General features: G+C 40.0%; 4 protein-coding genes and 3 long non-coding RNA genes across 12 annotated transcripts; 2 read left to right on the top strand and 5 right to left on the bottom strand.

Annotated features, from left to right (window-relative positions):
* The first annotated feature begins 313 nt into the window (after nt 1–313).
* LOC135336260 (uncharacterized) lies at nt 314–4,928 on the top strand. Its single transcript, XR_010394812.1, has 9 exons — nt 314–2,017; nt 2,286–2,686; nt 2,737–2,783; nt 3,031–3,103; nt 3,173–3,289; nt 3,612–3,898; nt 3,992–4,107; nt 4,159–4,194; nt 4,547–4,928. It is a non-coding gene; the product is annotated as an uncharacterized LOC135336260 (long non-coding RNA).
* A 10-nt stretch (nt 4,929–4,938) lies between these two features.
* LOC135336261 (uncharacterized) lies at nt 4,939–6,928 on the bottom strand. The gene is made up of 3 exons (XR_010394813.1): nt 5,908–6,928; nt 5,415–5,837; nt 4,939–5,235 (listed from the first exon to the last, which is right to left on the bottom strand). It is a non-coding gene; the product is annotated as an uncharacterized LOC135336261 (long non-coding RNA).
* Nucleotides 6,929–8,395: 1,467 nt separating this feature from the next.
* LOC135336249 (apoptosis-resistant E3 ubiquitin protein ligase 1-like) lies at nt 8,396–10,938 on the bottom strand. Of its 2 annotated transcripts, none has more exons than XM_064532005.1 (10): nt 10,422–10,938; nt 10,286–10,368; nt 10,161–10,236; nt 10,016–10,083; nt 9,812–9,965; nt 9,615–9,758; nt 9,382–9,558; nt 9,043–9,328; nt 8,866–8,988; nt 8,396–8,815 (listed from the first exon to the last, which is right to left on the bottom strand). In XM_064532005.1, exons 1-10 carry the CDS (start codon nt 10,656–10,658, stop codon nt 8,571–8,573), a joined length of 1,593 nt encoding a protein of 530 aa, XP_064388075.1. In that variant the 5' UTR covers nt 10,659–10,938; the 3' UTR covers nt 8,396–8,570. The 2 variants fall into 2 exon arrangements, with proteins under 2 accessions (XP_064388075.1, XP_064388076.1); XM_064532006.1 differs by having other exon boundaries at nt 10,161–10,233; nt 10,422–10,937.
* A 966-nt stretch (nt 10,939–11,904) lies between these two features.
* LOC135336258 (uncharacterized) lies at nt 11,905–13,478 on the top strand. The gene is made up of 2 exons (XR_010394809.1): nt 11,905–12,071; nt 12,161–13,478. It is a non-coding gene; the product is annotated as an uncharacterized LOC135336258 (long non-coding RNA).
* On the bottom strand, nt 11,934–13,616 carry LOC135336253 (PHD finger protein 14-like). 5 transcript variants are annotated; one of them, XM_064532012.1, is made up of 9 exons: nt 13,466–13,616; nt 13,298–13,411; nt 13,123–13,198; nt 13,007–13,059; nt 12,899–12,960; nt 12,659–12,701; nt 12,436–12,603; nt 12,299–12,389; nt 11,934–12,226 (listed from the first exon to the last, which is right to left on the bottom strand). In XM_064532012.1, exons 1-9 carry the CDS (start codon nt 13,614–13,616, stop codon nt 12,088–12,090), a joined length of 897 nt encoding a protein of 298 aa, XP_064388082.1. In that variant the 3' UTR covers nt 11,934–12,087. The 5 variants fall into 5 exon arrangements, with proteins under 5 accessions (XP_064388082.1, XP_064388080.1, XP_064388084.1 ...); XM_064532010.1 differs by having other exon boundaries at nt 13,298–13,616; XM_064532014.1 differs by lacking the exon at nt 13,466–13,616 and having other exon boundaries at nt 13,123–13,226; nt 13,298–13,433.
* A 56-nt stretch (nt 13,617–13,672) lies between these two features.
* Nucleotides 13,673–15,297, bottom strand: LOC135336255 (uncharacterized). The gene is made up of 7 exons (XM_064532016.1): nt 14,696–15,297; nt 14,522–14,604; nt 14,372–14,462; nt 14,219–14,310; nt 14,021–14,166; nt 13,890–13,949; nt 13,673–13,823 (listed from the first exon to the last, which is right to left on the bottom strand). Exons 1-5 carry the CDS (start codon nt 14,909–14,911, stop codon nt 14,106–14,108), a joined length of 543 nt encoding a protein of 180 aa, XP_064388086.1. The 5' UTR covers nt 14,912–15,297; the 3' UTR covers nt 13,673–13,823; nt 13,890–13,949; nt 14,021–14,105.
* A 2,285-nt stretch (nt 15,298–17,582) lies between these two features.
* On the bottom strand, nt 17,583–19,184 carry LOC135335768 (uncharacterized). The gene is made up of 2 exons (XM_064531315.1): nt 19,066–19,184; nt 17,583–18,899 (listed from the first exon to the last, which is right to left on the bottom strand). The coding sequence occupies exons 1-2, from the start codon at nt 19,180–19,182 to the stop codon at nt 17,994–17,996; spliced, it is 1,023 nt and encodes a 340-aa protein (XP_064387385.1). The 5' UTR covers nt 19,183–19,184; the 3' UTR covers nt 17,583–17,993.
* Between the last annotated feature and the right edge of the window lie 2,597 nt (nt 19,185–21,781).

Genomic DNA, 21,781 nt, shown 5'->3' with positions numbered 1-21,781 from the left:
TGTCTATCATTCAGTATGCAGTGCCATGAACTCTCCCTCACCTGAAACTTTACCTCACCTGAAACTTTACTCTTCTTAAACCAGGAGTCAATGGAGGGTTGCAATCTAGCCTTTTGTTAGGATTCATGGCCAGGCTCCATTATCACTGTGACCATGTGGCTGTGAGTCAATATAGCCAGCCCCACCCTCATATTATGCAGAGAGAGAGTACCAGCCCCACCCTCACATTATGCAGAGAGAACTTTGTACCCTATTGTCACGACAGTACAGTAAGCTAGCTAGCTAGCTAGCCAGGTGTATTAAATATAAAGTATCAACTTAGTGGAAGGGTAGTTCGTACGAACCACCTCTGGATCCGCCACTGCATTCTACATGAAACCTGAAATAAAAAGACCATCTTTTTCATTTTTACAATAACAATATTGTAGAGGAAACAACCACGAGCGTGTAGATTGCATCTAGCCAGTAGCTCAGGAAGTACTTAAAGAATTCTTTTGCTTTGTGCAGCGCTTCCTCCAAAAAGCGCTTCCTCTAAAAACGTTAAATCTTGTTCAATTCGAATTACCACCAATTAATTCACTTTCTCTCCAGATAATAAAATCAGCAGATCGCAGAGTTGGTAGTAGTAAGCATGGTTTTTTTTCAACTGGTTGTTCGTTCCTGAACAAAAAGAACCAAAAAAAAAGATCGTTGCACCTCCACTTATGGATTGATTTGGGTAGATCGAATATTAAGAACAAAAAATGCATGTGTTGCACCCCCAGGCGGCGGCTGATTTATACTATGTGATTTATACTATGGGCGTGGTTTCCAGTCTAGCAACTAGCAACACTGCACTGTACTGTGCCAACCCGTATGAAGTTTATTTAATACTAACCTAATACTATACTAGTTAATCATAGAAAGCCAGCTATTGGCCACTAAAATGTGAATCGGATCATGTGCTCTGTCAGTATCAGTATCAGAGTTCTCTGTCGGTAATATATAATGTTTACCATAATTATAATGCCACAATCAAACATATCCACAAATCAAACATATTAACATAATTATTATGCTAAATAGATAATAATAGTATACTGTAATAGTTATGGCATTATTCAGAAAGTTTGGCATTATTCAGTTAATCACGGATAACTTTCCAGCTGGTGGATGACAGCTTGGACATATCCAAACTTGGCTCTCGAAAGGCAGCTCCTTCAATATGGGAGGTGATTCCCGCCAAAATAGCTGCTTTTCACTGAGAGGTCTGAGAGGTGTATTTTTTGAATGGTCTATTTTTTATTAGGAGGTACATTTTTGCCCGAGAGGTGTATATTTTTGAGTGGTCTATTTTTATTAAGATGTGCATTTTGCACGAGAGGTGTAATCTATTCTATTTTTTTAATGAGATATGTTTATTTGAGAGGTGTATTTTTTGACGAGGTGTGTTTTCATGGCATTGCATGTTGTTCAATGCCAATGGTTTAAAGGTCAACTATATCGCAGTTCTGCGCATGCGCAATCCTAGGCCACATGGTCAGTAGCTCTAGCTAGCTCTAGTCTTGCTCATATCGTGTCGACAAGAGTCAATATACCAATATACTATCACTATACTATATCTATGGAAGAGTCCAACTCTGAGAATCTGAGGCAGCAAGTTTTGCAGACAACAAACCTACTTTTGAGGGCTGTAGATAGACTTGCGGCTGGATCAAGCTCCACTGGCACCAGTGTCGAGGTCACTTCCAACTCACGCGAAGATATCCGCCCAACTAGCCAACTAGCCAAGATGCAGGTGGAATTCCTGGCACAGCCAACTCACGCCCTCAAAGAGGTGTACTTAACGCTAACCATGCAGGTGCTAGTGGATCTGGTGGAGCTGGAACATCTCGTGAAATGGCTAGACTCTTCAATTGGAGTGGCAGTGAAGGGTCCGTGCACCAGGTCCTAAGAGTACTGCTACAGGAGTTTCGAAAAAAAAGAAGTTGAAGATGTACAAGCACACGTTTGTTTGCCTTGCCAGTACAACTCAGAGGTGAGTAAAAAAATGGCTATGACGTATGACGTACTGTAAAGGGCGTATGAAGAGAAGAGGGCATGCAACTACAATCTATCCTATTACAAATGGGCGGGGCTTATGTGTAAAGAATTTGTGTAAAGAATTTGTGTAAAGAATTTGTGCCTAGTGGGCAATTGGCTAAATCATGGCTGCATATCCTGCTGACTCATCAATATACGTTGTGAGTTGCATGCCCTCTTCTCTTCATACGCCCTTGGTACTATGCTGTTATAAAATAATGTAGGTGTCTGCCAGACCAACCAATGCGATCTATGCTGCAATTAGCTGGCCTTGGTGAAAAGCACTTAGAAATGTTCCTGTATGGGGATGCTACACTTTGCATTGCTGGAGAATTTCCCAAGACTTGTAGATGGGGGTGGGTATGAACTTTTGAGGCTAAATGGCAAGGGTGAGAAAGAGCTGATACTGATAGACATGCCATCTGAAGGGTACACTCCTCATGTCCTGATCTCAAGTTAGTTGATCTCCAGTGCCAAAATATTCGTACGACCACTACAAAGGAATTGTTCGTTGTAGTTGTCACCATACTCAATTTTAGAGAGGAAGTAGTCGAAGTGTTCTTCAAGAGTGTCAAACATAAGTTACCAATGAATGAAATCAAAGAAGAAAAGTTGGCTGAAAAGTGTATGAAAAATTTAATGTGTATGAAAATGTGTTAATATTTTTTATTATAGCTCACCTGCAGACAGACCTACTGATGCTGAGGACCACAAGAATTTAGGTAACATACATGTATGCACTTGTGTACATTTTTGTATCCACAGTGTTTGATAGAACTCCGACCAGTAAGTCCCATAAAGCGGTTATAGGATTTAAGATCTTGTTCAATATGTTTTAGAAAAGAGCCGAGAGGATTGTCCACCCAGGTCTGAAATTTGTTTGTGTCTTGTCAATTAATCAATAGTAGACATCATCAGGCCTGCCCAAACCAATCTCCAATCTGATGAAATGTTCACATTTGTCGTTAGGAGGCCACATTTTCTGGATGATGTACTGATGCAGATGGATTCAATGCAGTATTCTCCAACAAAGAAGATTGAGGTATTGACTTCTAACTCTTTGCGTAATGTGACTCTTTGCGTAATGTGATTATGAATTCATGTGTGCTAGGTGAGCTTCCTGGGTGAATGTGGACTAGACGATAAAAAGAGAATTTCTTAGCATGCTACCAAAAGCCATGTCCAAGTGTTACATGGACTGTGGTTCTTTTAACCACGACCCTTGCAGGTGACAATTTCACGTATAATTAATTATGTACATGTATTTTAGTTTATTTTATTTACCAGACTGACGTGTTTCTAAAGTTGGGGAAACTTGGTGCTACGGCTTTAGTGGGCTTTAGTGCAAGGAGTACTCTGTGAAGGAAATGGCACAGAAGGTAGTATATGCTTGAAATGTTCGCTTCAATAGAAGATTCGCGTTAAATGCCAGAAACCACACCCACCAATAGCTTTGCGTGGGAGTTTATCCCCAGTTTTAAAACATGAATTTTGCACAATTTTGCACCCCACAAAATTTCCTGCTATATTTTTATACTTGTGTTCTGCAGATTACTGATGCTACCACCGTTGATGATGTTAGGAAATTAGCTGGAGAGCAGTTTGATCTGTTGAGTTCTTGTGGCTTTGTAAAACCAACATCCAGCATTTCACTGGACGATCGTGCTGTTATTGTGAAGGCACTGTTTCTACATCATACATTGCTACAGTCCAAAGCAGAGATAGATCAGTATAATTATGGAAGGCCTGAAAGCATTGGGTGTGTTGAATTCAATCAAGCAGCATGCTACACTTCTAAAGCCATTCTTTTGTGTTGGCCAAAAGGATATTACAGCAGGTGCAGTGTTGCAATTAAAAATGCATTAACATGACAAGAAGATTGTAACATGTATTTTGTTAACTTGTGTCGTAATTGCTTAATTTTATCCAGATTACATTCGTGGAATGTTGAAAGATATCAAGTTCTCTGAACAAGGATCTTCAGCTCGTGAAAGAGAAGAAGCTACATATATGCATTTTTTGCGATATTTGCAAAACTGTGAATGGGTACGTTCTAATGTTTATGTACAGTAACAGTATAATGACATTTGTTTATAGGACAACATGAAGCTGAAGCTGAAGAAGAATGTGAAGGTAAACCCTAGTTCTGTTTGTGGTGTCTGATTTTTAGCAGCAAATGGGGTTTTCATGCTAGTTACTACGTGGCGGCAATTTGTGCCACAGGCAGTTTATTGGTCCAATTCTAGTTATATTCCCTAAAGGCTGGCTGAGAACAAAGGACAAGGGGCCAACACACCAAGTTGCCTACAAAAGGCCATTAACCTGCATGTTTGCAGTTTTGGTTGGAGGATATAGGTTCCAAAGGTCACTACTTACCCACAGTGTTATATCATACGTGAGGTCAAAATGCAACAATAGCTGGTTTCGTGTGTAGACCTAGCCTCCCGTGGTGCTTTTGTTAATAATTATTTATTATTTTACTCAGGTAAAGTCACGATCAGAACGATCATAAATTTCTTCACCGGGGCAGAAGAACCGGGGCAGAAGAACCTCCAATGGGATGGGAAAACTGTCCTGTTCTAAACTTTAATGATGACAATCCTTTTCCCACTGCTTCTACTTGTGCTTTGCACCTGACTCTGACTCTTCCCACTCGTTACTACAATGTCACTATAAGGATTTTGCCAAGGCAATGGACGTTGGGTTCATCTATCATGGAGGCTTTGGTCTGACATGAAGTGCTGCATACTGGCTGTTTTTCATAATACTCTCTGTATCACAAGTGTTTTTTTCTCATTATCATCTCATGTCAGACACCAATCATAAAAAGTATATATCCATGATGTTTATTCTCATTCATTATCATTCATTATTCATTATCATTCATTATCATGAAATTTCATAAATTAAATTAATTATAGTATATATACAATCATCATTTGAAAAAATTTATTATTATTCACTTGTCAATATGAGTCTTTGAATATAGTATAGAGCCAAGTTGATACCGTAATTTTCTGATTCATCAAGAGATGGCACAATACTGCTGAGGTTAGAGACTTGTTCATCTGACAGAAATACCGTGGATTCTGGAACAGCTACTGACGCTGCTTCACCGTCAAGTTCATAGGGCATTGGACCATTCCAGTCCACACCATACAGTACAGTATCATCCTGTAATAATTATTTGTGTAAACACCAAAACAAGTTCCAAAATACGTCACCAGTGTTCAATATAATTATAGGCGTAGCTTGAGGACCACCCCCCCCCCACCCTCTAATGTCATAATGACGTTAAGTAGTTTGGAAGTGCCCCTATAACAAACAAATAATTTATTATCACAATCTATTACCTCACTTATCACACCATCAACACTGGTCCTGGACAACCCAGATATCCAGAGTTGGTTAGGCGATAACCCACCCTCACTCGACAGAGGATGCGGATTCCATGAGCTCATAAATGACATGTTGATTCTCGGTAGAAACACATGTCTTAGACAAAACATATGAACTTCGTCATCTACATCTAGCAGGTCAATGTTTTCCATGTTAAAAACGTCAGCCTCTCGATTCTTTGATTTCTACCTGTAATGAAGCTGGCGCGACCAGTACCCCTTAGTGGATGCTCCAGCATAAATTGAGCGACACTCACCACCCCTGTCAGCTCTCACCCTACTAGGCAGTCCACACTCTTGAACACCTTTCATAAACAAGTTGAGTACAGTATCCGCTCTGTTGTTGTCATGACATTGAACGTCGCCTGCTGTAGCCGTCTATGCATCCATGAATAACCAGTCGATATCTACAGTAATACAACACTAATTTGGAAAATTGACAATTCACCTCAATGAGGATGGTCTGCACATTTGCATCTGGAATCTCATCAATGGTAGGTGAAATTATACACACAGTAGCTAGTTCTAAGGCTAGTACACACAGTAATATTTGGAAGGAGCTGTTCCTTCAACTAAAGGTGAGATATTCTATAAAACATAGTTTTCTAGCTTAATTTTTTACATGTAAAAGCTAATAACTTACTCTACGTAGTGCAGACGGCTCCTTCCGAATATTACTGTGTGTACTAGCCTTAGAACTAACTACTACACTAAAAAGTAAGTGCTTCAAGGAGCGTTTAGGACTCCGGAATTAGAGCTAAAGATTTAAGCAGTTTGAGATCCATTTTTATGCACAATTGCTGGTAAAAAGTGTGGGCGGAGCTTCGTTTTAGCTGAATCAGCAATAATTGAAGGACCCAGTCCTTAATTCACTTGAGTTTAATGAAATCATCTTGTCCTGGGTTCTTGGATTATTATGGAACGCCAAATAGGTCAAAAATACATCCCACTTCAAGGGGGTGTCTCACACATCTATCGGTTGCTTTGCACACATCGATCTTTACCCACTTGTACACTTTTGACATCTATCGACTACTTGACATCTATCGACTACTTGACATCTATCAACTAGTTGACATCTATCGACTACGTATACTTACATCTATCAACTACTTGACATCTATCCGATATGATACTACTTGACATCTATCCGATATGATACTACTTGACACTAGTTGGAATCCGCCCAACTATACTTGACACTATCCATGTACATGATCTAGTTGGGCGTGGCCCCACCCATTGTAGCCCCACCCCACAGGGCATGGTCCAATTTTAGGTCAGAGTACATGTACCTACATACCTGTGAGAAGTATAGTATAGTGCAGTGTAGTAGTAATCTAGTCTAGTCATGGCTCTTCATGTTAGCTCTGATGAAATGATCGAGTTTCTAACAATATTAGAAGATGGTATAAGGACTATTCAAGTGGAAGATGAACAAGGAACTTCCAATGTGCACAGTCTACTTCATCAGTACAGTGTGAAGACATTCTCGAAGTTGTTGTTTATGCCTCTGACTTGTTTCCAGCTGGGTGTGGAGATGCCATTGTTGATGCAGTAACAGAAGTGTATAAGTATATTGAAGTAAATTGCCTAAGAGATAGTCACAGAAGAGGGAGACCTTGTGTGAACGTGTCTGAGACTCAGTTGGAGCACCTTTTGTCGTTTGATTTTAGAGTTAGAGATATTGCACACATGCTTCATGTATCTGAGAGCACTGTCAAGCGAAGAATAATACAGTTTGGATTTGAAAACAAATTACAGCGCACAGACAGCGCACAGACATCTCCGAATCTGACTTGGATATTATTACTGCTGATTTTGTTCGCCACTTTCCAAACAGTGGACAAAATACTTATGATGGTTATCTAAGAGGGAAAGGGATAAGAATACAACGATATCGAGTAAGAGAGAGCCTTTCTCGTATTGATGAAACAGGAGTACAAAAACGTCTGAGACGAGCCTTACACCGCAGGAGATATAGTGTACCTATGCCTAATAGCTTGTGGCACATAGATGGGCACCACAAATTAATACGCTGGAGAATAGTAGTGCATGGAGGCATTGATGGTTTTTCTCGATTACCAATCTATTTAAAAGCGTCTACTAACAACAAATCTGAGACTGTACTACAGTGTTTTTTGCACGCTGTTTCTGTTTCTTGTTATGGTTTACCTTCACGTGTGCGGTGTGATAAAGGAGGCGAAAACGTTAAAGTCTCAGAATACATGCTTTCAAATCCTGAACGAGGTCCTGGTAGAGGTAGCTGTATTGTAGGGAAAAGTGTCCACAACCAACGGATCGAAAGATTGTGGAGAGACGTATTTGTTGGTTGTCTGTGTATGTTTTACCGGTTGTTCTATGCTCTCGAAGACTACAGTTTATTAGATCCTACAGATGAAGTGGATATATTTGCATTACACTTCGTGTTTCTTCCACGTATTCAACAACAACTAAATGTTTTCCGCGAGAGCTATAGCCATCACAGATTGCGAACTGAAGGCAATAGGACGCCATACCAGCTTTGGATAGAGGGAATGACCTCACTAACAACAGATGGAGCAGCATTACAAGGAGTATTGGATGATTCATCAATTGTAAGTATTAGTGATGTGTTTACCTTCATTAGTTTACGAAGTCTGTGCATGTAGTACGATGTACAAAATGTATTTGAAACTGGTGGGTCAGAGTATAAGCATTGTGTTTAATTATTTCCTAACTATTATTACAGGGAGATTATGGAATAGATTGGAACGGCCTCCCTTGTATCGAGTCCCAAGATGGGGTTGCAGTCCCAAGCACTAATTGCCCACTGTCTGATGCACAGTTTAGTATGCTTAAAGAAGAGGTGAACCCACTTGCTGTTTGTGATGACTATGGCATATCGTTGTTTGGTCGCACCAAAGACTTAGTAGCTAGATGTCTGTCTATTTAGAATGATGTAACATAATGATATTGAAAGAATCATGATAAAGTATGAAAGTGATACAGGGTGAATAGAACACAAAAAGAGTATATGTTCGAAAGAATCATGATAAAGTATGAAAGTGATACAGGGTTAATAGGTTTTGTCAAACACAAAAAGAGTATATGTTCATTTTATTGCAGTGCTTATAGGCAACCAAATCCTCCATGGTTTTTCATACCATATACCATTTTCTTTTTAAACTCCTCTGGATTGTTATAATACTTGGAGGGCAGGGTTAGCTCCAACACACAAGTGGACGACGTGGGAAACACATTGGTATCGTTAAATCTCAGACCCAAAGAGTTATCAAATCCCATCGGTGGAACAGACTCTGAACCAGTAGTAAAAGAAAGAATGGTCTTAAGACTGACAGAATCCTCCGAGTCACCTACAGTATTAGCCTAATGATAACAGGCACACTGTAATTATAGTTCATACCTTCAACACATTCACAATCGTACAGAAAATCTACAAACAGCATGTAAGTAGCCTCTTCTTTAGCAAGATCATTTGAGCCCTTAGGTGAAAAGTGGGTGATTTTGAACATGGCCTTCATGGTCTCTGCAATAATTACAACAAAACTAATTATGGTTACCAGTTACACACGACACTTACCAGCAGTCAGAACTTGTGTGTTATTGTGCACAAATAGAGGCCTCATTAGTTCAGGGTACTTCACAAGTGCTTCTCCCACACCGTTCACTTGCAATCCCTCCTTGAGCTGGTTAATCTCTGCTAAAGACTCGAGAAGAGTGTAGTAGAGTTTTAATGTCTTCACTATCTCAACTTTGTCTGCTTGCGTCGAGGTAAAAAGTGGCTTGCTGTACCCGGCATTCACAATGGTGTCACATTCATCAAGGATACAATCTTTTAGGTCTTTGTCATCAGCAGCATCATTGATCTGCAGGTACAGTGTTGAATTATACACATAATTATATAGATAATATTATATACCTTCTGAATAAGGATCCGGACGTTAGTATTTGGTACTTCTTCATCAGGTATGTCAATATCACAGATTTTAACACCACACAAGTATGCGTAGAGACTACTTCCAAAAAAGGAGAAACCACTACCACCCTGAGTGATTCCCATGGTCATCAATTTTCCTACGAGAAGAAACGTCTCACCCTGTATAAAAAAGTGTATGTCAGCGACTACGCATACACACTTTTACATCAAAATACCTGCAAAGCCAATAAATCATGCCGCACAAACTTACTGTTCTCATGGCCCTCAAACATGGACTGAGCTATCTCTTTCCCCAACAGGCACCAAAACTCCCTGGATGGGCCTCCACCATCTTCTGCTTCCTCACTTACAAAGTGAACCTTAATTAGAACATAATGTAGAGTGTTTATACACCATTAATCCTTATTCTAACCGTCAATGTCTTGATGCTTGTAAATGCAGGCTGCCTTGCAGCTCTGAGTGCATCTACTAACACATGAGTGCGTCGTATTGGGATCTGATGATATTCCTTGAACCGATACTCAGACAGAAGCTTCAGCAAGCAAGAAAGAGAGCTGACCATCACACTGCACACAGTACAGGTATAAAAAGTGTTATAGTGAAATTTAAAGCTTACGATTTATGTTGAGTATCAGGTTGCTTGCTCTCTGTCAAAGCCTGTTTAAGTAAGGCATCCTCGATCTCCTATAACATTAAATCAATATTGTAACACTAATTGTAACACTAAATTGTAACACTAACTACACTAAAAGGATACTAACCTCCCTAGAATCGGAATCTGAGTCAATCAAAATGGAGTCCTTTGTTGGTTTGACATCTTCATCAGATGAGAAGCTGCTAGAAAACCTAAAAATGATGCTAGTGAAATGAAAAGTGTTGAACTGACCTTTTATAGCGGCATCTTTCAACATGATTTCTCAGCTTGCTCACTTTCATTGCTTCACAGCAAAACATGCACTTCTCCTCAATCTGTCCATTAAACATCAAAAACAATAATAATTTTGCACTTAACACTTTCCTACCTCATCTGCCTCCCACTGCAGGTCTTCGACAGTTGTCAGATCCAAATTCTTCTGTATCGGCCGGAGGTAGAGCCTTCCACTCCCAATAACGGTTTTCAGCGTTTTAACAGATTGTGTTAGTTTCCCTTCTACAAGTGCTAGGTCTTTTGAGTTGGGTAAACACCTGAGCATTTCAAAACCACCGCAATCACTTAGCTTGGGAAAGGTTCGAACAATAATACTCCGAAATTCTTCCATGGAACATGTGTTGATGTTAGAAACTGTTACAGAATTTTCTCCAAGTCCAGCTCCAGGCGCTTTCCACTGGCAAGTATCACTTAGACAAAAGAGTTTTAAAGTCCATGGCTGAGTGCGTCCTTTTTTTACTTTGGAAGTAGATAGAGAAGTAGATGGTCTAGAGTACGGAGAAAAATTTTTTCTTTGCTCGAGCCTTGCTTCACTACTGAAACTTTGTCTCACAGATCTCAGCGTATCGATAGCACGACCACAAGCAGATGAGCTTGAGCCTACATCACCCACACCCACACCTGCAATGTACACAAATCAATTATCAGGAGGTGGACGGGAAACTAATTTGTAAGTTGGAGTGGCCTAAACGAAGTACAGCTTGCTTAACTACACCTGATGAGTGTCTTGCAGGTTGTTGACTACGAGCATCTCTCTGTTGGCTAGGAGCTTGATTAGCAAGGATGGTGTTCAAAATAGTTATTCCTTCCTCCAGTTTCTTGACTTGCTCTTCTGAAATCGACATTTTGTCTTTTATTCCATGACTTGCTCTTCTGAAATCGACATTTTGTCTTTTATTCCATGTGGGGCCAAGCAAGCGTATCACGTGACTTAAGGGGGTTCACCTGAAGTTAGGCCACACCCAACTAAGGACACTATCTCAAGTATGTACTCTTGATCTTGCTCGTATATAAATGCACCTAGACCTAGACGCGACGTACGTGGTGAGTGGTGGACGTGTGATGGTAGATATCAAGTAGTGGATAGATGTCACCTAGCTGGTAGATGTAAGTATCTGGTAGATGTAAGTATACGTAGCAGAAGATGTCAAGTAGTCGATAGATGTCAAGTAGCTGATAGATGTCAAGTAGTTGATGGATGTCAACTAGCTGATAGATGTAAGTATACGTAGCAGTAGATGTCAAGTAGTCGATAGATGTCAATTAGTCGATAAATGTCAAGTAGTCAATAGATGTCAAAAGTGTACAAGTGGGTAAAGATCGATGTGTGCAAAGCAACCGATAGATGTGTGAGACACCCCCTTGAAGTGGGATGTATTTTTGACCTATTTGGCGTTCCATAGGATTATAGCCGCTACCGTTTCTGATTGTCCTGATTGGAAAGCTTGCTATACCTAGATCTATCCAATACAGCAAACCAGTGCTATACCCTAGCTACAGAAGGCTAACTTTCCATATCGTGTGGTTTCGAAGAATGCAATCAAAGGTCAAAGGCAATTAAATCGAAAGCGACTAATAACAGGAAGGTTTCCATAATATTATGCTGACTCAGCGCGGTTTCCACAGTGTACGTGTCAGGGCTCCTATTTGAATTCTTCTTCTTCTTCTGAGACTGTACTAGTAGACTCCTGTGGACTAGCTCATCTACACTACTCTATATAGTTTACTGTGGACTGTGAAGAAGGTAAGAAGATGGAGGGCTATGGAATAGATAGTAAAAAGTAGTCTACAAAAATTAATATTAAATAAAATTTATTATTATAATTTTCACAGTTCCTGCAGTACCAATCTGTATCTTCTGAAGGAGTATTCTTCTCTACTTCAATGTCAGTGCAAGACCTATACAAGAGATAGTTATTAAAAATGTATGTAGTAGCTACATTAATTTTTATTCTTCGGTCCCAAACTTACCAATGATACCAGACAAAACATGAATCACACATAACCATGTTCCACTTTGACGTAATGGCTCCACATTTCCATTCTGTTCTCTTTGCTTGAACTAAGAAGAGCAATAATCAATACCAAATTATTATACATTATTGTACCTTTTTTATCCAGGAGTTTCTTAGAGAAGTAAGATTGGATACTGATCAAATCTTCGTCCACCACTTCATCAGGCAAGTTACCCTTTATCTCAGATTCTTGAACGTACTTACCACCATTACATACCCTATGCAGTGTAGGTACATCCTTGCAGCACAGTAGTATCAATTCTAATGACATATAGTATGTAAATAAAAGTTTTTATATGATAGGCAACCATCTCACCTTGTGAGATACACTCATTTCCTACATTGTGTACCTTTGTACTCTGAAGGAGATTTGCACCTATAATTATAATGTTTTGTGTTTTCACACGTCTCTTATAATCTTCTAATAATTATACCTGTTACAGTAGAACTGATTACACCCACTGAGGTGCATCTCGCTAAAAGTAGCTTCAATGCACTTCTCTATACTTTCTCCCTGTGATCATTATAATTCCCTATAATTATTATTCTTACGTACAATTAGAATGTGGCTAGAAACCATAGATGTAGTGGAAACTTGCTCACACTCACTGCATTTAACTGAAGGAACAAGTATAGTCACGTACTATCAATATTTAAAGCATACCAGTGGTCGATAAGAGAGTTGCCATTACTTTATCCATTGCTGACTGAGTCATGCTGTGCATGTGATGTTTGCAATACTGACTGAGTGTAATTAATATCTACACTTACTTCACTTACTTCTCGTCTACAACTAGGTGGCTGTTTATTCTGTCAAGAATTGCCAACATGAACTCGTGAGCATCTTCTTGATTACCTGCATGGCTGCCAGTGATGCATCAAACCTTCGGTATGTTCAATAAAAAGTAAGCAGCTTGTATGCACTAACGTACAATGTCATTATTTCCTTCCTTACTTTTCAGCTGAGAGTATATGCCAGAGGGATGAACTTGGGATCTCGTCTGACATTCGTCGTACAGGCTTTTAAGTGTGCACACCATGCATAACTGTTCACTTCCCTGACTATGTTCTGTTACAAATTTTACATGAACAATTGAATGTGCATTATTAATATTCTCCTTACCATGTGGTACTCGTTCATCACACAATACCTTCTGTATACGAGATGTATAAAACATACCCTGAAGTACAGAGTTTGCAAAGCATGTATTGCCCATGTTGTGCAAGCCTCCTCCAAACGATGAAGCCATACTATGAGCCACTAACTCAGCCATAAATCAGATCTAAACTTGCTTATACAGTACACCATGGCCATGTGGACATGAATAAAAATATGGAGGGCGTTCATAATTCGAAACTGCTGAATCAGCATATGGAAACCTTCCTGTTAATATCACCATTCATTAAATCTGGGATCTCCTCTCTCAAGCTGGTTCGCCCTGGGGCGCAATAGCTCAGCTGTGATTATGAAGAGGATGAAGCTATAGTGGTGGTGTATAAACCCAGGGGCAGTAAACGGTTTACATGTAGAACACGTGATGTTTTACCTTTTGCATTGGCGTAGACTTGAATGTAAAATGGGCGGTAGGTGGGTGTGGCTAAAACTACTACAGAAGTAAAAGTAGTAATCAACACTAATTGCATTCTTCAGCTCTAGCATACACACGTTCTATCCCACCTTCACTCTTCTGAAAGGATTGAACGATGTTTGCCTTGTTTCCCTGAGGACATCTTCTAGAACATGTCCACGTCTGACCTGAAGTTCATACACATCTACTTTCAAATTCTTCGCCAGCTGCTTGAGAACATCTTTCACCAAAAGACCTGTTTGTGATATTAGGATATTATAAGACTAGACAACATATCGCACACATACTTCGAAAGGGCTTGTGTTTCTTCATCGTCTGCACTTATGGTCAAGGCGTACTCCACCATCGCATCTTCAGTCGCATCTTCAGTAGTCAACACCTGCAAGGTTTGATAGAAAATCAAGTTTGTATAGCGATAAAAGCTTTAACTATACATGTACATCAGAAGGGCGGTCCGATGAAGGTAAATCTTCTTCACTGTCCGTATTTTCATCCACTATGATTGGGCTTTGCCTTCCTTCGGCTGTTATTCTATATGTGTATATAATGTATCTAGAACAACCTATGGGTATACGACTTAGACAACTAACCCCTCGCAGCTGTCTCTATGACTTCTCAATTTGCTGATAGGCACAGTCTCATCGCAATCAATACACTTCTCTGTCTTCAGAGTCTACATTATATGGCATACACATGACTATTGGTTGGTGTATAATTATTGTATTGTTGGTATAAAAATTACAACTGGAACACCTAATACTCACTCCAGTAGACACGACTTGCTCCGTAGAGAGGTTTCTTTGTATAGGCCTGATGTATATCTTGGCTTGTATATCTTGGCTTGAAGCACAGGCAGTGTACCCGTCTGGGGGAAGAGGGATCAACTCCAGTGAACGTCCTTTGTCTACTACTCTCAACACCACCAGCATTTGCAAGCTTGGGGAAAGCAGATACCAACTCCATATCCAATTCTTCAGCATCTCAGGCAATTAGTTGTAATACTAACCCTCAGTCAACAACCATAGTCTATGGTATAGGTACAACTGCACTAGCCTATTAGCCTTGAATCTAGGCTACCACTGCACTATTCTGGAAGGGCAGCTAATTCATGAGAGTATTCGCGAACTTGGACCTCAGCTAACCTTCTGGATTTAAGCACTAAAAATAATAGCTAGCTCTCTTGCTTGTAGCGCTAGCACAGGCTAACTCACTAGAAACTTTGTGCGAACAGATAATGCTTCTGAAGAGATTGCAACAGTAAAATTATAGCCATAACTAGAGAACAAAGCTTTAGTTACGAATCAAAATCCATAGCTATAGAAGCCTATAGAAGCTGTGCGGCTACGCCTTGAGGCATAATTACATAATAATTACATAATGGTAGGCTCATGGTTGTTGGTTGGATAATAGAGAGAAGGGATTATAAGACAACTAGGATAGTTTTCGAGGCTGTATGTCTACACATCTACGTACCAATTGCTAGAGAGTATACCGTACAAGATAGTGGTTGAATAAAGCATTTACGTTAGGTCACATCGCTATCCGAATTTCATACCAGACCCAACCAGGAGTAATTATTGAGAGGAAATGGGCGTGGGGCCAGGACACATGGTACAAGCTGTAGACAATAGTATACTAATTATATTAAAATCGCAATACCTGCATTGATGAGCACGCTTCTCTCAAGGGCAGAAGGTGTCTTGTCCTGGTCTGCTTTAGCCAAGCATATAAAAGGGTGGTTCCAACTTGCAACACGCTTCTTTTTGTTGGGTCCTTTTCCTTTTCTGTCGGTACTCTTACGGCTCCGTTTACTGCCACTGTGATAGTTAAAAAGACTGTTTCTTTCGCTATGAGCTTCTGTTTGCCAAGCTAGCCCCCTTCCTTGCCCTCAGGGCTGAAATGGTCTCGCACCCCGCTGATCGGCAGGTGTTGAAGGCCCCGCTTCCACAGGTAATGAAGAAGTATTAACAGGTGATGAGAGACACTGGACAGCTTGTCCTAGAAGATTTTTGAGCCTTTCGGTTCTGGAATCAGTAGACATCTTTTCTCCCTCTGCTCTAGCTCTACACGTACACGTGGCTGCTAACACGCGCATGCGCGTCCGGGCACCCACACACTTGATATACCGGTAAGACTAGCTGGGCGTGGGTGTTCAGGTGTCGGGCCACGCCCAGCTATGTTGCACAAATTTGCATTTGCATGACCATCTTCACCATGCAAATAAAAGATCACATGTACACCATGCAAATAGAGAGTATCGTTTGCATGTACAACTTCACCATGCAAATGAGAGAGTATCATTTGCATGTATACCTTCACCATGCAAATGAGAGAGTATCATTTGCATGTACAACTTCACCATGCAAATGAGAGAATCATTCGCATGTACACCTTCACCATGCAAATAAGAGAATATCATTTGCATGTACAACCATGCAAATGAGAGAGAGTGTATCATTTGCATGCACAACTTCACCATGTAAATCACTTTAGTACTAAATAAAAAAAGGTGGGGTTTTGGCACTGATCACCCCCCATAAAATTTTAGGAGCTATACTTCCCAGTTGTAGTTATCGTTTTATGAAAATACAAAGTTAGTCAATAATTATAACAAATTGTTCATCCATGTCATCTCGATCATAATCGGGACTGTCTGGTGCTTAAATATTGTCATAAGATCATACTAGGGGCTGTCTGGTTCTTATATATTATATTGTATTGGCTAAACTATAATTATGTAAGTAAAAAATCACCAAATACTTGCTTAACTATAATTATCGTCTGTTTCTGATTCTGAGCTACTTGGCTGCTCCATGCAAGGTGCGGGTGCTACTTAACTGTAGAGGTAAGTTTGCCAGGTGCACGTATTGTATTTTTCCAAGATCTTGCAAAATGAGCCCACGATAGGTTTATTCTGTTCACGCGCATGCGCAGTAGATCTGTTTGAATTTGAGCAATGGCTACTAATACTTCTTGTGAATCAAAGAGATCTAGTGCTTACAGTGAAGATCTACGTTGGAGGATCATATGGCAAAGTGAGGCTCTTCTTTATAAACCATCAGTGATAGCTCATAATCTCAACATTGATGTGTCAACTGTTTGGAGAGTGATGCACATCTTTAGAACCACTGGAGATGTTGCCAAAAAAGAATACCCAGTTCAGAGAGCATTTCGGGTAATCACAGAACCAGTGCAGCTCTTCTCATCATCCATCTCATACTCCAAAGGCCGGGGATGTTCCTCCGAGAAATCACAAGTGAAGTAAAGTCAACACTTGGGCTAGATGGGCTAGATGTGAGTGAAAGCGCTGTGTGTAAGATGCTGAAAAAAAGCGGATTTACAAGGCAGAAGCTGGTTACATTTGCCTTACAGAGAGACGATTTACTCCGAAATGAATTTGTAACTGATGTTTCTTTGTATGAAAAGAGTTCTCTTGTGTTTATTAACGAAACAGGCACCGACGCAAGGGATTCTATACGCACGTATGGCTACAGCTTGAGAGGCAAACCATTGAAAGCCCAGAAATTGTTTGTGAGAGGAGAACATATTTCTGCCATTGCGGCGATGTCGATTAATGGAATTATAGGATTGAAATTGTACAAGGTGGTGTAAATGGTGATCATTTCTATGATTTTATGATTTTGTGTGCACTTCCCTTTTTCCTCATCTTTTGCCATTCAACGGTACTAACGAAAATAGTATTGTCATCATGGATAACTGTTCCATCCACCATGTGCCTGAAGTTGAGCAAGTTATCAGTGATGCTGGATCGGTCAGTCATTACCTGCCTCCGTACTCACCGGATTTTAATCCCATAGAACTAGCTTTTTCGAAAGTCAAGTATATGATGAGATCATTGGAAACAGAAATGCAAGCAATCGATGATATTGAAACTATTGTATTATATGCATTTTCAACAATAACAGTAGCAGATTGTCAAGCCTGGATTTCAAGTATAGGAATATACTAGAATACAAACACTAATTATTATGTACAAATAACAAAACGGCATAAATAACATAATTATACAACATACTAAGTTGCAAGTACATTATATTCATGTCACTGAAGCCTTTTCAGTCCGAATAAAATATCTCGCTTTTGCTCTTCAAACTCATCTTGTGTTAAGACACAGTCATCATACAACTGTTTGAGAGTGCTTAGCTGTCCAAAGGATTTTCCACGTATTTCAGAGGCTTTACCAGGGGGAATTCCCAATTGTGATAAATCGTTTGAACGTCTGGTAGGTGTACATGAATCTAAAATAGTCTGTTGAATAGTAGCTGATTGGGTGACTGGAGAAACACAATTTATTGCCTTAACAACGGCTGCCGCAGTGCTCGCAATAGTATCTGACATTGTCAAGTCATCCTTTCTTTGTTTCCTTTTTGGAGTAATACCAGTAATCATAGGGACTTGTGGAGGTGTATCTTTACTTGAATGGATCCCTGTTGTAATCATGCGAGCCCACAGACGGTACTGCACTTCGCTTAAATTTAATTTTTCTTTATTCAGTTCCTTCAATTCTTTTGTTAACTCTTCTACCTCAAGCTCCTTTTCCTCTCTTCTTGACAAACACCCTTCTCCAGTCTTTCGCCGCTTAGGATTTGGAGTTTCACTATCAGTAACATTTCGGCCATCACACCACAACATAATTTCTTGAGTGATAGACTTGCTATACATCGAAGCTAAATCTTCTTCTGTGTAAATCCAATATTTAGCAGATGGGCGGCCAGCAAAGTAACCCATTGAAAATGATGTTGTTGCTGGTACTTGACTCTTGAATTCTTCCATTAACCTGACCTTCATATCTGTCATAGATGAGAAATGGCTATGAAAAGTCCTCATGTCTCTAACAACCATGTCTGTTTTTTTTGCCGGGTTGATGATCTTTACTCGGTACAAAATTTGAGATTGTGTTAGTGGTGTCGGAGCAGGAGTACGAGTCGTGTCAGAAGTTGTACTTCCCTATGAAAACATTTACACGTAAACAATTATTATCAGCAGTTAGCGCACTTATAGTTTAGATCTAGCTCCACAAAATAATGTATTTATTGTCACCAATTATGTTTCTATTAAGTGAGCACTATAGATATAGATCTTCCTACATGACAATCTAATTGTGCACACTTACTGTTTGCATACATCCACTCGTACTCATAAACCCTGGTGGCAGAACAGTGACTGTTACTCTTCTGCTTGGAGCTGGTTGCCTAGCTGTTGCCTCACGATCACTTGCACTGTAAGCCATTGTACGTTTACATGTGTTAGATCTGTGCGCGTGCGCAGTGACGTTTTTGGACTTTCACCAAAATGATTGCAAGATCTTGGAAAAATACAATACTGTTCTTTTTTTACACCTAAATGGAGTGACGTTGTTGTCGCTATCCCAGTTGATCTTGAGGTTGTTACCATCCATGAAGCTGAAGTGGTGGGTATATTGAGGTTGCTTGGCCCTTTACACAATAAACCCCAACATGAACGTTTCCAATGTCTGTTCAATCCCTTATAAGATCAAGCCATACACTGCTCTTATTAAGGATTCATTGGGGTTGGGAATGATGGCAAACGTGTGCTTCTTGAAGTAAGCATAACCTAGTGAATATTGTACTGTAAGAACTGCGACCTTTAAACACTACAGATAATAATAGAGCAGTCTGTTTTTTAGTTCTCCTATGAATCGCAACTACAGCTGAACCGTTATTTCATTTGTGGATAGCGATGTAAAAGCTAGAGCACTGAAGTGCAAACCATCTGCATTTATTTGAGGTTTAGTTAGTCTACAACCTCGAGTTAAAGCCGTGTGTACATCTAGGCTAATGTTCAAGTTCGAGCTTTTTAGCTTCTGATCGCTTTTATTCGACAACGAAGCTTGATTAACATTAAATTTAAAATTACTACTGTATCTTGTTGTGTTGAGGCTATCCATGGTACAAACACGGTGCCATCACATCCGAGTGAGTAGACTCAGAATACACAGAACGACATACAGTATAACCCATGGCGCCGCAGCGCGCCATTCCCTCTAGGACAAGTCGCTCGCGAGGCCTCGGGTTAATGAGGTCTTCGTCAATACTTGAAGTGAGCCCCGAGTGTGTTTTAAGTACAATTAGATATGAATTTGTAACAGGTAAAACACACTCTCTCTGAAGAAAGCTTCAGGAATGAATCGGCATAATAAGTTTGCTATAATTATAATGATCATAGTAAATTAATTGGTTAGTAAATTAATTGGTATCTGTTAAAGTGGTATCTGTTAAAGTGGTCTCTGTTGCTAGAATCAACTCTAGTTTTAACACATTGCTTAATCATTTTAGCGAACTGATCTCACTGCAGTCACTCACATTGCACTGTGCTGACCTTATAATAACATCACTTTCTTTTTTCGGTCTAGGTATGAATCCACTATTACTGCGACGGAGCTCCTACATAAAACAACTGATATCCAAAATAAGGTGAAAATACTTCGGACATAATTTTTTTGCGTTCTCACAGAGGATATACATGGCTGACATGGGAGGGTGCGACATGGTTGCCCTGGATACACACTGGATTGAACTGGCCTCACGTAGTGTAATATAATCAGTTAACTTCTGTAACGTCCATTTTTGTGTTGCTAGATTGGTTCTACAACAACAATAGATGCATGTAAATAAGCCTTTTCTTCTCAGTGACTTTATATAGTTCATTATAGATAACACTCTAATACTTTTGAGCAAAAGCGAAGCAAAAACATGGCGAGAGGCATTAGCACAGCGCCAGCTTGATTGGAACTCATAATCCCCGCTAAGGAATACTCGGACCTCTGTACACGTTACAATTATAAAACATTCAGTGTTTAATATTCTGCCTCCATGTCTTGCTCTGTACCTCATCTTCGAACCTCTGTAGTGCAATCGTCCACAAAAAGCACAGGTATGCTCTACATTACATATCTGAAACACCATCTTAAAACTCCCTCCCTCCTCCCTTATCTCCTCCCTTATCTCCACCCAACTTGACCCAGATCTCGTCAGCAGGTATCTTCCCTTCATGCCTAAAAAGAATACAATGTTTGCACAGTCTCTTAATTAAATTGTACCTTCTTAATTAAGAATCAGAGATAGACCCAGAGATGTGGTGTATAACACATGGGACAGTGTGCCAGCCGAGTTAGCTGCATCTTGTATAACATTAAAACTTAAAAGATATATACCGTATATGCTTGATCAGCTACTAAATGTTTCATTTTGCTGGAAGAGGAGGCAAGAGGGGCCACTGGGGCCACTGTTCCAAGAGCGGCGTTTATTAGCTCCAGATAATTTAGTTTGTCATCAAAAGTTGTTTTCACCTGAACTCTGCCATGAGAAAGTCTTTGTGAAGCACTAACAAGCTGCTACTCATAGCTACGTACATGTAGCTAGCTGCTAGTAATAATTTATTTGGCTGCCACGTGCACGGCCTTTATACAAGAGCGGCCTCTGATTGAGCATATACGTAATATGCCCGATCTTCCTTCCCTGCACTGCTCATCTACTGTACCTCTGCACCACCGGTACCTCTGCACCACCGCTCACCCGTCTCAGGGTCGGTGAGCTGACCTTGCATCAGCTTGAAAAAAATATATAATTATAAAAAATAATATAATAATTATTATAATAATTATTATAATTATGTCATTATTGTTTTTATTCTCACCCGTCCCACTGTCTTCACCTGCGCTTGATGAGGACAGTTTTCAGTTTTCAGTTTCTCCTCAAATGATAGTTCTTCAGGTAAGGTGCGAGCAATTGGGCATGTGTGCTGCGCCAATGCCATATGGCTTCATCTGGTCATCAGAGGTCAGCTGAAGGTCAGGAGCACCTCCTGAC

Source organism: Halichondria panicea, chromosome 5 (assembly GCF_963675165.1).
Source record: "Halichondria panicea chromosome 5, odHalPani1.1, whole genome shotgun sequence".
Classification (NCBI taxonomy): Eukaryota; Metazoa; Porifera; class Demospongiae; order Suberitida; family Halichondriidae; genus Halichondria; species Halichondria panicea.
Note: the sequence above shows the minus strand (reverse complement) of the source record. Positions and strands in the feature narration are given on the sequence as shown.

Excerpts from the sequence above, each read along its gene's own strand:
- LOC135336255 (XM_064532016.1), bottom strand. The coding sequence starts at position 14,911 with ATGCTGAAGAATTGGATATGGAGTTGGTATCTGCTTTCCCCAAGCTTG. Across the intron at positions 14,463-14,521 it reads CATAGAGACAGCTGCGAGGG|AATAACAGCCGAAGGAAGGC; the intron begins GTTAGTTGTCTA and ends ATACACATATAG. Across the intron at positions 14,311-14,371 it reads CATCGGACCGCCCTTCTGAT|GTGTTGACTACTGAAGATGC; the intron begins GTACATGTATAG and ends CAAACCTTGCAG.
- LOC135335768 (XM_064531315.1), bottom strand. The coding sequence starts at position 19,182 with ATGGCTTACAGTGCAAGTGATCGTGAGGCAACAGCTAGGCAACCAGCT. Across the intron at positions 18,900-19,065 it reads CGAGTGGATGTATGCAAACA|GGAAGTACAACTTCTGACAC; the intron begins GTAAGTGTGCAC and ends ATGTTTTCATAG.
- LOC135336249 (XM_064532005.1), bottom strand. The coding sequence starts at position 10,658 with ATGGAAGAATTTCGGAGTATTATTGTTCGAACCTTTCCCAAGCTAAGT. Across the intron at positions 9,559-9,614 it reads ATGATTTATTGGCTTTGCAG|GGTGAGACGTTTCTTCTCGT; the intron begins GTATTTTGATGT and ends TTTTTTATACAG. Across the intron at positions 9,329-9,381 it reads TCCGGATCCTTATTCAGAAG|ATCAATGATGCTGCTGATGA; the intron begins GTATATAATATT and ends CTGTACCTGCAG.
- LOC135336253 (XM_064532010.1), bottom strand. The coding sequence starts at position 13,616 with ATGGCTGAGTTAGTGGCTCATAGTATGGCTTCATCGTTTGGAGGAGGC. Across the intron at positions 12,961-13,006 it reads AACTCTCTTATCGACCACTG|TTAAATGCAGTGAGTGTGAG; the intron begins GTATGCTTTAAA and ends TTGTTCCTTCAG. Across the intron at positions 12,702-12,898 it reads TTTCTAGCCACATTCTAATT|AGTACAAAGGTACACAATGT; the intron begins GTACGTAAGAAT and ends AATCTCCTTCAG.